This window comes from Amblyomma mixtum, chromosome 5 (assembly GCF_055824585.1).
Source record: "Amblyomma mixtum isolate Tamu chromosome 5, ASM5582458v1, whole genome shotgun sequence".
Lineage (NCBI taxonomy): Eukaryota > Metazoa > Arthropoda > Arachnida > Ixodida > Ixodidae > Amblyomma > Amblyomma mixtum.
In genome coordinates, this window is record NC_143016.1 from 30,365,519 (window position 1) to 30,378,261 (window position 12,743).

The window sequence follows — 12,743 nt, forward strand, 5'->3', positions numbered from 1 at the left end:
CAACTTTTTGGGCTTGTTGGTGCATAGTCGATTAACAAACTGTAGTGCAGCCGAAGAAGAAAACACAGAAACATCGCTCATACTGTTCATCTCCGTTTCTGTGTCTTTGTTTTTTGTTGTGTTGCAGTTCGACTTTAGTTGGGACACCTCCAACAAAGACTTTACAATGTGAGCAGCAAGCACTGTCAGTTTTAAGGAGTTCTGAAGATCCTTTATTTCTCAACGGTCTCTCATGCTAACTAGTACATCTTCTCACACAAATGTGTGTAAAGCATTAAATGTGAAATCAGCCTATTTTGTAGAGACCCTTGTTCTCTTGTTCCAGGAGAAGTTGTCACCATAGCTCTTTCGTGGAGGTCTCTTGGGTGCAGGTTCATCTATATAGTAGTCCCACCCTGGACACAAACAAAACCATGTTGAAATTTTGCCACCTCATTTAATAGGTGGCTACTTTGTCCCACCAAGTATAGCCATGAAAAGATCTTACCGTTCTTCTCGCAGAATGCCATGGCTGCTTCCTTGCTTGAGAAGTCCAAATTCATGTTGGACAATGGATCACCCCTACAGATTGATGAAAAACAATCTGCGTTCATGCAGTCAGCAACGCTGTCCTCCGCTGATCAATATGCCACCACAACACACCATGCAACACAGACACATGGCTAGTATCTTTTAGTGCGAAAGCACTCCTAGCCACATTCCCCAGGTTTCAGCTGTGTGTGTCTGTGTCTGTGAAGCCTCTGAGTAGCAAGTGTAATTTGGCTCACTGGGTCAATGAACACCTCAATTGTGCTGCAAGTAGGTGATGGCATCCACCTGCAAATTGAGGAAGTTATGCACCTTTCATTTCCTCAAAACCAGTGGAATGTTAGACTCCCTTTATTTCAAGGAAAGGAAAGGTGCATAACTGGCTCCCTGGGTCAGTGGACACCTCAATCCCACTTTGAGGTACATGGTAGTGGTGTCCACCTGCAAAAAACTGCACTTTCACACAATATTTCATGCTTAGCAATGTTACACCATCAGCCATTTTTTTCACACTATTTTTTCACACTGACTACAAGTTGCAGACATTAGACTATAACCTCCCCACAATGTTAAATGCATAATATACTCACTACAGCTATGATGTAGCCCAATGTTCTTTTTTTCAATATACGCAGTTGTTACCAATTTAAAGCCTTCATTTAAAGCCTTAACTAAAATATGTACTATTTGCTTGTTATTGATTACTTGATTGTACACATATTCTTACTAGTTAGCAATGCTTGTCTATTTGATATTTTTCATGCAATGAGATTAGACATATTTGTACAATAGATTTATTTGAATTAGTGATCCTGTTTGCTTATGCCTGGAACATGTTTCAAACATTTCCTTTGTGTTGTAACAGCTGCCTGGCCCTCGTCAAGCTGTTTATTAACAGGTTTGCCCAGGCAGCCGGCCAGAACTTTCTGGGAAATAAAACTGAATTGAATTCAATTCAGCTATGAGTGAACAGCTGGTGAGCATGCCATCTCAAGCTGACATCAATCTTGATCAAGCAGACTGCAACATCTCACCACAGGAAACAAAGACTACATCTACACAGTGAAAGGGTTGCACAAGAACTCTAGCATTTCAAGGATACTATAAGTAATGATACATTTGATTCAAGCCTCAAATCAGTACAGTACCATTTGGTGGCTGGAATGTTTCCAAAGTATGCCAATGTTCAGGAGTGCTCAAAAACAGACCTTTATTCACTAGAAAATTAAAATGCTGTCAGTGTTTCCTAAGTGCCGTTAACCTGATTAAATGGATTCCTCACGCATTCCAAAAACCAGTGCAAAAACAAATATTGAAATTGAAGCATGCAAACAAAAGTTATTCCACTTTGAAAATTCAAAATAAAAAGATCAGATGACAATGCATTTAACTCGCCCATTTCACTTGCTTAGTGCAGAAACTGGGCACTACCAATCAGAACCATGCATTTGCCCTGCCGGGCCGCCCACAGCCGCAGCGCATTTTGACAGCATCACCCCTCCACGTAAACGCCGTAGAGAGGGAAAGGGCAACTAACTCAACAAAGGATGTTCCCCGATGTTTCTTTGCTGTTAGAAGTGGAAGGCTAACACCAGTCCACCCCCAACACCCAATATCGCCTCCTGTCTGGCTTTTGTTGCCAACCAACTTTTCTTCCCCCCCCCCCCCCCCCCCCCCCTCCTCCGACCCTTTTTTTTTTTTGCTGTTTTCATGGTGTGGTTTGAACAGTACTAATCTCTACGAAAGTATGAAGCGAAATGGAAAGTGTCACCCCTAGCGTTATCCTTATTAGTTTTTGTCTGCTTTCACTACTTCTTTCCAGTTTTTGCGGCATGCGAAAAGCTTACAGCTCTCGAAGACATCAATCATACTTTGGATCTATTTCCCGGGTATAAAGGAACTAGGTCCAAACTAGACGCCCAACCAATCGGTAGGGCAGTGCCTATTCTGGCTGCGATCTCATTTACGCTACTGAAAATCGCCACCACATTTTGACATCACTGACTCAAAATGGTTTGGTTTGGTTTATGGGGTTTAACGTCCCAAAGCGACTCGGGCTATGAGGGACGCCGTAGAGGAGGGCTCCAGAAATTTTGACCACCTGGGGTTCTTTAACGTGCACTGACATCGCACAGTACACGGGCCTCTAGAATTTCTCCTCCAAAGAAATTCAACCGCCGCGGCTGGGATCGAACCCGCGTCTTTCGGGTCAGCAGCCAAGCGCCATAACCACTCAGCCACCGCGGCGGCCGACTCAAAATGAGCATTTCTGAAAAAGATTAAGATATGAAATATTGCGATTTCAGCCATCTCTTTTGGGTGCTCAGGCAACACAATGTCCCAAACTTTGCATGCCCAGGTGAAAAAAAGCTAGCACTTCCAGCTGGATTATTGAACTGGTACTCATACTTCTCCAGCTGGAAACCATGCCTTGACAGCTGGAATGATACCTGTCTCCAGCTGGAAACCATGCCTTTACATCTGGAATGATATCTGTTTCCAGCTGGATTACTGAACTGGAAATCGTGTCCAGACTTTCCAGTTTGCCCCAGCCGTAAAATTTCCAGCTGGAGTAGCTCCAGTTCAATTTTCTGCTACTTCCAGCTCAAAGAAAATATCACTCCAGCTCGAAAGTGCTTTTCCAGCTGGAATGCTGAGTCACCATATTCATCTGGGTACAAACAATGAATGAATGAACGAGCTTTTTATTTAAAAAGGAAGGCTCGAGGCTGTTTGTAGGAGAATTAGGTTGTTAAGGAAGGAAAAAGTTTGGACCTATTAGATACATGGCAGGACGGCTAGGTGGTCGAGCCACGCTTTACACTGCTTTGTAGAGGCCACTTAGCAAATTTCCCAATATCTCCCCAGATGCTGTTTGCTCCGTGCTCTGGTCAATGCACGAAATCTCCGCTATCGGTGGGAAAGCATGCTCGGTGACGAGGTTGTGCATCCCTAGCGGAACTCTGAGTAATGACAAACTGGGTGGTACAAATCAGCACAGCACATACAGCTGCAGCACGGGCACTTCATGACGTCTACGTTGCCCACATGATGTCAGTGAGGGCCAGTAAGCCATTTACGGATGATGTTTGGCGTGTAGAAAGCATCGGCAATGATCTTATTAATGAAAATTTGCTCATGCCTTTTGACAGCAGTTGAGGTAGCAAGGTAATGCAGTGGTGTAACGGCCTTAAGTCGAGCACGGCTTATCTGTTTGGTACGCTCTGGTCCACACATTAGGACAGCCAAGTTGCTGGACACATCAGTAGGGCCGTCGGTAACAGCGGGGTGTGCCAGCGGAGGAAGGAACGAGATACTCTTCCTAGCCACATTGTGAGCGCACTGGTTCCCGTCGTCATCGCCCTGTGTGTCCAGGGATCCATGCGAGGCAGATACGCAAGTTGCGTGTTCAAAGGGCTCTGATTATAAGAGTAATCTGCTGTGCAATTGGGTGCGTCGAGAATGGTTTGTGGAGCTCACGCACTGCTTCATGTGAATCAGAGAAACAATCAAAACCTCATGCTTGATTAGCATCGCAAGGGCCCTTTAACAAACTTTGCGTCATATGCAAGATGTATCAGGCACTTTTTCTTCTTGGTTTTTATGTGCAAGAAAGTGCTCGTGCACTCATTTTTCCTCTCCAGCACATTCGCTGCATTCACCTTCCATAGAAAAATGGTTGCAAGAGCACAGTACAGCTTAACAAGGCTATATTTCCTGTATAACGTGTTAAAAACTCTAATGTGCTTTCAGTTACTAAAGAAAAAAAGAACAGCAGCATTCACTTGCTGAAAACTACACACAGCACAATTCTATCACGCACACTGCCTTGAGTTCTCAAAAGAACTGCAAAGCAAACTTAACCTTTTTAGTGTCAGATTGGCCATCACAAACACTCCCTTCACATTCGTTTCAAAGTGAAAGATCACCACTTGTGCACCGCAACATAGTAAGAAAATGACTGACGATTAGTTTTTGTTGCAATAGCAATAGCTGTGGAACAGGGTGGGCCCTTGCAACTCCCTGACATGGGAATAGGCCAGAACAGTCCTCAGATCCAGGGGCGCCAGAACAGGGGGTGCAGGGGGAGCAATGGCTCCCCCTCATTCACAGATGAGGCAGCACGGCTACCTCAGTCAAAGGGCACCTGCTAGGCCCCAGACTGCACCAGGAAAGTCGGGTTTATTCACAGAAGGCAAAAGGCTTGAGAATCACACAATATTCGCTTCTAGTCCTGAAATTTCCCACCTTTCTGGATGCCCATGACCCTGGGAAGATAGTGATTTTTCTGTAACACTAGAGTACAGCGCCTGCATGAGCCCTCAACGAAAATAAATGGTAATGATGATGATAGTGTTTATCAGAGCATTTTTTTCTCACTCCCCCAGTGGAAAAATAGATTCGACGCCACTGCACAGATCACATGGCTACCATGATGTAGTGTAGCCAATGAAAAAGAAACGAAAATCAGACCAACCTAGGCCAGCTCAGGTAATGAAGTCGACTTACTGCTCTGTGTCATATAAAGTTAGTCAATGATATGCAATCTTGAGTTCACATTAAACGCCCTGTAAAACAGCATGGTAACATTATCCCTAGTCTGCTGCCTCATTTTGGCAATGCACAACCACCTGGCCTCCACTAGCTTTATTAGATGAATAACCACTCACATCATTTCAGAGACAGCAGACAACTCTAAGCCTCATTGATTTAAGGAAATAGAGGAGCAGTTAAGAAAGGAGACATTAGAAGCAGGAACTCACGTGGAGCACCAGCCCATAAGCGGGTTTTCCCAGCGTTCACGTATGTCAAACTCCATCTTCCAATTGCGTGTGTTGTGGGTCCCAGACTGCATGGCATTGCGGGCCGGAATGAAGATTCGCACACGTCGAGTTTTTATGTGCTCTTCAGGAACTCCGGTAAGGCAGGAAATGTCCATCTGCAAACATAAGAAACTAAATGCATCTATCACTCCTTTCTTTCTCCTGCCCATCAAGTCTGCATTTCTTTTCATTTCATTTCATTTTTGTTTTCTTAAAAACTCCTTTTCAGGGGCATTACATGAGGAGTGGGCACAATGTTTTGATGTCATACTTAGTAGTCATGTGTTATAATGAATTATAGATGAAACAGAAGCTGCAAGGTACAAGGCCAGAGCTGCAGTAAATTTGCAGCCAACTTTAATTCAACCAAACTTTCTCCACAAATCCATCACATATCCACAGGGCTACCTGCAACGCTAAATATAAATTAGCCATAGTTATTGCATGTGACAGCAGATGCCTATATTTGGCATATTACGTCCACATGCTACAATGATACTTTTACATTCACAGAATTTATGACAAGGTAGCCTCAGTGACAACTAAATCACGATGAAGGTATAAGTACCGAAACTTTTAGTCAATATAACACAACTGAAAAGTTGGAATGCTGGTTTGTGGAAAAGCTGGCTTATGGAAGCTCCATATCCTTGGAGCATTCCGGCTTTCTCACAGTATTGTATTGACTCAGAGACTTAGTGCTATTAACTCCGTGAACATATCTAACACGAGTGGTCGCAGGTATCTGACGAGATTAATCACAACACGCACCCACACAAGCGCAGCCATGTGGTTTCAAAGGAAAACGTCACAGCTTTTTCTGCTAAGGTGGCTGCAGTGGATGTCGACTGTTCTGAACACAGCTCCGTGTTTAAAGGTTTCCCTGAACACGCATTACGTCTAGCCTCACATTACGAGCCAATTTCTTTCGACTACACATATATGAAAAATCTGTTCAATTACTTTTCAAGACATCTGGCCGCATTAACCTGCCAGTAGATTGTGGGCTGCATTCGGCTGCATTTTAGCCATTTGTTCACGCAGTAGCTCCAAGGCGTGCCAAAACATGCAACATTTGCAGAGCACCAACATTACAGGTAGCTTACTGGTGTGTCCACAGTGATTGCAGCCTCAGCAATCTGCTTCTCCTTTTGAAGCTCGGCGGGATCCTTCAGCGCGACGTCGGCATCTTCTGGTACGTAGTCAGTGACTTGGGTTGAATCGGACGACGCCAGCCGGGAACCAAGGGGCCGGAGAAGGCTACAACCACGAGAAGACGACAGAATTTTTAACTTTACACCACTACTACTGACCAAGCATTCACATCTCCAATGTTTTATTTTAATAATTTGATAAACAATACCACTCGAAGGCAAAAGTCATAACGGAAATCTGAATAACCTTCAAGTGTTTCCCAGCTAAACGCATAGTCGTTTTCACACAGGTACGTCTATAGTAAATCCCATCCCTCAAGATTATACGGAAACATCGCCCCGTACCTTTTCGCAGAGGCGTTTTGCCACAAATAAGTCAATCCGGCACGAAAAACTCGAGAAGGCAGCATACTGCAATTTTGCTTGAACAGAAACCAGACAGAAATGCGTGCGGCATATGGATAGGATTGGATTGACGTGCAGTGTACGAAATTGTGGTTTCACTGATGCACATATTTAATAATATTTAACACTTATAAAAAGACATTGTAACTCAATTATTATTTGTTTAAAGCATCTAAACAACGTCACCAATAGATTCTAAGCTATTTTATTTACATTTATACTAAATTGAAAACGCAACTGTTCCTCCTTTTATTCGAAGGCCATAAAGACGGTAGGGCATGGGTAGGGTTCGAACCCGACCGCGGCGGCCGCGTTTCGATGGATGCGGAACGTAAAAGGCGCCCGTGTGTTGTGCGATGTCAGGGCACGTTAAAAATCCCCAGGTGGTCGAAATTATTCAGCAGCCCTCCACTACGGCTGCTCTTTCTTCTTTCACTCTCTCCTTCCTCCCTTCCTTACGGCGCGGTTCAGGTGTCCACCGAGATATGTCGGGCAGATAGTGCGCAATTTCCTTTTATCCAAAACCAGTTCACCATGCAGTTTAACATGCATGGGTAGGGTTTTAACTGATTTTATCGTAGTTACCCTGAGTAGACGTGCTAAGGCTGAGAAATCTTTATTGAGCTTAAGGGTAGTGGATTAAGGCAAGCATAAGCTGCGCCGCAGGCCGTGGGACCTTTGGCGGCGCCGGCCCATTCGACGGCCTTGGTCTGAGCCGTGCGAATTCAGGTGTTCAGCCTGGGTGGCTCATGGTTTTGCTTTGCAGGGACGTCGGCACGTCTGGCGACGATATTAGACTCAGCTAGCTGATCAGTGATCTGTTCGTGCCGCAGATGGAAGTTGATGACGACGATCGCGATGTGCAATGCGCAGCGCGAGTGTGTTGCAGTTTAAAATGCTATTTATTTTTATTTTTCTGATTTTCTAAAATTTATTTCATTATTTTCTCTCTCTTTCAGTCAGTGCAAAATTGAACCATTACATGCATTGCATTCGAATTTTCACAAAAAGCCATCGTCCCCGTCTTCGATCTCCCAGCTAACAGGTCCCCTGCCGTTGCTTCGTCCAATCTGTCACCCTAAACATACTTACTCCCTTTCCTCTATAAATGCTCCTCTTTTCAGCAGTTCACCGCCTGTGTCTCGGCCACTCCCCCGTAGTGGGTATGTGCCATTTTATTCGAGGCCAACCAACCAACCAAAATGCTGCGTGTTCACCGCCTGTGTCTTGGCCACTTCCTCGTAGTGGGTATGTGCCATTTTTGAGCCCAACCAACCAAAATGATGCGTGATCGGCTGCGGCGGTAGCACATTTTCTTTATTGCCTGAACAACCACATACACAGATGCATCACATCAGCACAGTGCATAGTGCTCTCGTGCAGTGGCCAGCGAAGCTGGTCTGTTTGCACCGCCGCGGGTTCGAAATCCAGTCGCAGCAATATTTATTTTACTTCTGCACCCACGAGATCAGGAATGCCGCAAGATTCTTGGTTGGGTCTGCCCCCGTGTAGTAGTGCTCGCACTAAAACCTACCAGCCACAACCTGCTCGCTGCTCATGCACCCCAAACGTTTTACACCCCAGGTCCATTGATTGTGCTGGGACTCTGTGGCACTGCCCGCGCACAACGACGCACAATGGAAGTTAAGGAACCACCATACGTGCGATGAGGAGTGAAAGTCGAGCGCGACCCGGACGACACCGTCACCATCAGCCTGTAGGACTTCGCCTTTAGTAAGAATGAGCGCATGCAGTGCAAATTCCACCTGGCTACCTGAGCCACCTAGGATCAAAAGTTGACAAGACCACCACACCTTATAAAACCTAATATATTTCCCCTCCCCACCCAAAAGCTTTGGAATAACGTTGGGTCTGGGCTCAAGTACTGTGCATGTAACCTGCGTAAGCAAGTATTTTTTGTGATTAAAAAACAGCCTTGCAGCGTTAGCAGCTAGCATGGGTCGTATGAGCTACAAAGTTAAGGTAGCTCACCCTGACTGAGTAACCTCCTGAAAGAAAGGTCTTGAAATGTATTCCATGCGTGCATGGGACATTCGGCTACAGTTGGTGTATTTTATTTATTTATTTGAAATACTGTACAACTATAGTCAGATACAACTCAAGAAAAAAGTGGCTTTCGCCCTTCAAAGCACCCCCTTCCAGCCAGTGATGTCAGCCAGTTCTCGTGAACCTGCTAGCAGGACAATGCATATGGAGAGGACTGTTCCGGACAATGAAGGGACACCACTATCCCTTAGCTTTCATCTGCCAGTACTCGATCCCTGCATTGTCACGCTAGCAGGTTCTTGAGAATTGAGCGACTAGAAGGGGGTCCATTGACGAGGAAAAGCTGTTTTTTTTTCTTGACTTGTATCAGACTATAGAATGTAGTAAGGTCAGCAGTCGGAAACGCCCCTTGTAAGTTTTTGATCCATAGCTTGGGCAGCAGTATGTCCCGCACAGTTCAGGCTGTATCACCTTGCTGAAGCTTGTACGCGCTGCTCTGGAAGAGAAGGACTAGCGCAAGAAAGAGCACGAGCGGCCACCAGGCTTCAAGTTCTTTACGAATTCATCTGGAAGAGAAGGACTAGCGCAAGAAAGAGCACGAGCGGCCACCAGGCTTCAAGTTCTTTACGAATTCATGTTCTCTCTTCCGTGCCACAGCGCCAAGGCATGTTTCTGGTGAAAATCTCCCAGTTCAACTGGTTTATGGAACAATTCCTCGGTTAAGCAACAGGAAATTGTTCTGTGAACAGTCAGGACTGGGAAAGATTTTCACCAGGGATGGAGCTCAAGAAGAGTACATGCAGCCACTAGGCTCCGAATGAGATAAGCTGCCCCTTTTTCTCTCACCCTTCACAGGCCTCCACTCGAGACTGCGACCTCGAGAATTGAAGCGCTAACAGTTGTCGGTGTAAAACAATGGATGGGTGCTAAGATTCCTGTTTGCATTGCAGAAATTTACAGGTATACCTAGTGCTGATGGCCAGCAGGCTCAGGGTCAATCAGAGTCCTGCACCATCTCGGCTGTGAAACTTATCCAAAAGAGATTTGCTTTCATTTGCAATCACGCATGCAGTTTTCATGGTGAGAGCAATCTTGTACTAGGAGGAGGGTTTTCCCAAATCTTTTCAGCAGCACCACAGGAAAACATATTATGGCCCACTGCAGTATCACATGCATGTGCCTGGAGACTATTGACTAAGATTGTACTTTGGGAACCACCAAAGTCACAGCTCGTGGCCTGTACTGCAAGAGGCAAAATGTGACTATACCCATATACATACCAAAGGTAGTTGAAGTTAATGACATCAGTCAAGCTAAAGCTCTAAACAAGCTAAAGCTCTAAAGCTCTAAACAAGCTAAAGTTTTGTTACTCATTTGACACAAAAGCCCATACCAGAAGGTCATTGAGTACTGCAGTTGAAATGTCACACCCAAGATCTGATTAGCTAATTGGGGACAAAGGGAATATTAAAATATGTACCCACAGCCTGCAGGCGAATAATGCAGATTGCAGAAGCTATAGGGTAAAAAAAACCTGCACAAGTGCCAGCAAGTGGAAATTACTGAACTTCCTTAATTTGACTTATATCTTATTCTACTCGTTAACATAAGTCCAAGTCCTCATGTAACACATGCTTTCTTCTGCACAATGCTTTGCTATGCGAGTGCATGCAGTGAACTGTTTAACAAAGAACATACACATTGTGAAAGTTACCGGAAAAGAAGATTTAAAAAAATACAGAACACTAATTGGCTCAGCCTAAAAAAAAAGTGGCTTAAACTACATATTATACACATGGTATGTACTACAGCTGCATGCACAGCATAATAACCTGAACTGCATGTACGCAGAAGTAAGGCTATTGGGCTGCATTGTGCATATTAAGAAGACAAAATTTCCGGCAGTTTTGTTTTGGCACACTGTTACAGTTTTATGCACCACATGAATCAGCTGTTAATAACACTCATACCAACAAAAACACAATAATTACAAGACTTCTTTGTCTCATCAGCAATGAGAATTTTACTGATATGACAGGTAAGCGGCGAGTATTCTAAGCCTAAACAGAATAAAAACTAAACGAAATGCTTGTCTTTACTACAGACTATGCACTGTGCATTTTGCTATGTTGCGATAAGTTCAGCAGCCACACAGTGGACTGCTTTCAGTAGGCAGTTCAATACACTCAGGCCACGTCAGGTCAGGTCAGAGAAACTTTATTCAGAAGCCAGACTTAAAACACTGCAGGAGGTGGGGCACCTGCTCAGCTAGGACTTGCTGGATATCCAGGTTCACCAAGCACAGCAAAGCATTCCAGATCATGAACAAGGGATGGAGAAGATGAGGTGAAGACAGTCTTATAGATGTAAAGCATGTTCTTGGTGTTTGCAACTTGCCTTCCAATCGAGTAACTTTCGGGGCCCATGCCACCAATATTTATGCAGAATGCATCATCATTGTTTCCCAAATTCTAGTTTGATACTGACTGTGCAAGGATGACATTCCTTCACAAATGGCACACAGCACTCAAACTGGCTCACTCCACCAACAAGAGAACTTCGAAAACCTCTTACTGTCACTCCTGATCCAGCACGTCTATGACTTACCGGGAGAGGACAGGTAGCCACACGGCCAGTGTGCCAGACTGGACGTCTTGGATAAAATTTTCTCTTTCAACAGAAACAAAAAGTACAGGTTGGCAAAAGCGAACTTAGAGATGTTAGCTATAAGATGTCATCTTAGAGATGCTTATTATTTTCAGAAAATTTAAAACTTGTGCTGCCTTAATAGGATCAATGCTACAAAAACTTGCACAGCTTATCTCATTTTACCCTACCATGACTTGCACACCAAGAATTGATGTGTTTAAGCACCACTTCCCAGGAGTGTAAACCTTGCCATCAGGCGAGGAAGATACCAAAACGTCTCCTCTCTGGGCTGTTGCAAACCGGCTCCACTGCCGCTTCTGCTGTGCTAAAGTCAGGTGCAAATAGCCCAGCGAGCAGTATGGAGACACACAAGGAGCCCTTATTGCAGAGGTCTGCAGATGGTTGGAAAAGCCTAAATCTAGAAGTAACTGCAGGTTAGGTACTATTTGATGATGACGAATTTTTATAGCGCGAGTGCATCTGTGGCCAAAGAAGCACAAGATTGTTTCTTCTACTCAAGGTGCAGTCAAAGACTCATTTCCCAAGCATTTCACCCTAAAGAAGCCGACCACCATACCAGGGGAAAGCTTGAGCTTGTACCCACTGTATCACCGGTGGGTACCCATTGGCACTGGGAATTGAACCCCGCAGCTCCCGCATGCGAGGCTGGTGCTCAGATGACTAGGCCCCCGCTGTGGTGCTAATTCAACAAAGTTCTGAAAAAAAAATTGAAATTGTGCCTCGATGTATCTGCACGTGCTTACTGCATTACTTTGAACCCTGTGTCTGCATCATTGTACTTGTTCCTGCCGTACAACAGCATGAAAAGGCAAACAGCTTGGTAAATAAACAAATAAATAATTGAATGAAGGGACATAAGCTACTGCTGTCACACTTGTCACCTGGCCATGGCATTCAATTTTTGTAAAAACCCGACGTATTTCGTAAAACAAGATATGTTTTGTAGCCCTTAGTATATGTGCATTTGATGGTCTGAATTATTAAATTGCTGATCACTCGCTAAATAATTTCCAGAAAACTTGCAATGTATCGCCACAGCATTCCCCAGTGATTTCACTGCACATGCTCTTTTTACATTTCCTCAGTTTTGGCAGCTGGGTAACCCAGGCGCACGAACATTTATCTACAAGAGGACGCTGTCACTTCAGCTTGCTAA

The 12,743-nt window shown here is 44.6% G+C and overlaps 1 protein-coding gene across 1 annotated transcript; it reads right to left on the minus strand.

Annotated features, from left to right (window-relative positions):
• Positions 1-185: 185 nt before the first annotated feature.
• ND-18 (NADH:ubiquinone oxidoreductase subunit 18) lies at positions 186-6,977 on the minus strand. Its single transcript, XM_089543771.1, has 5 exons — positions 6,851-6,977; positions 6,458-6,611; positions 5,292-5,467; positions 488-561; positions 186-395 (listed from the first exon to the last, which is right to left on the minus strand). The coding sequence occupies exons 1-5, from the start codon at positions 6,913-6,915 to the stop codon at positions 292-294; spliced, it is 573 nt and encodes a 190-aa protein (XP_089399897.1). The 5' UTR covers positions 6,916-6,977; the 3' UTR covers positions 186-291.
• Between the last annotated feature and the right edge of the window lie 5,766 nt (positions 6,978-12,743).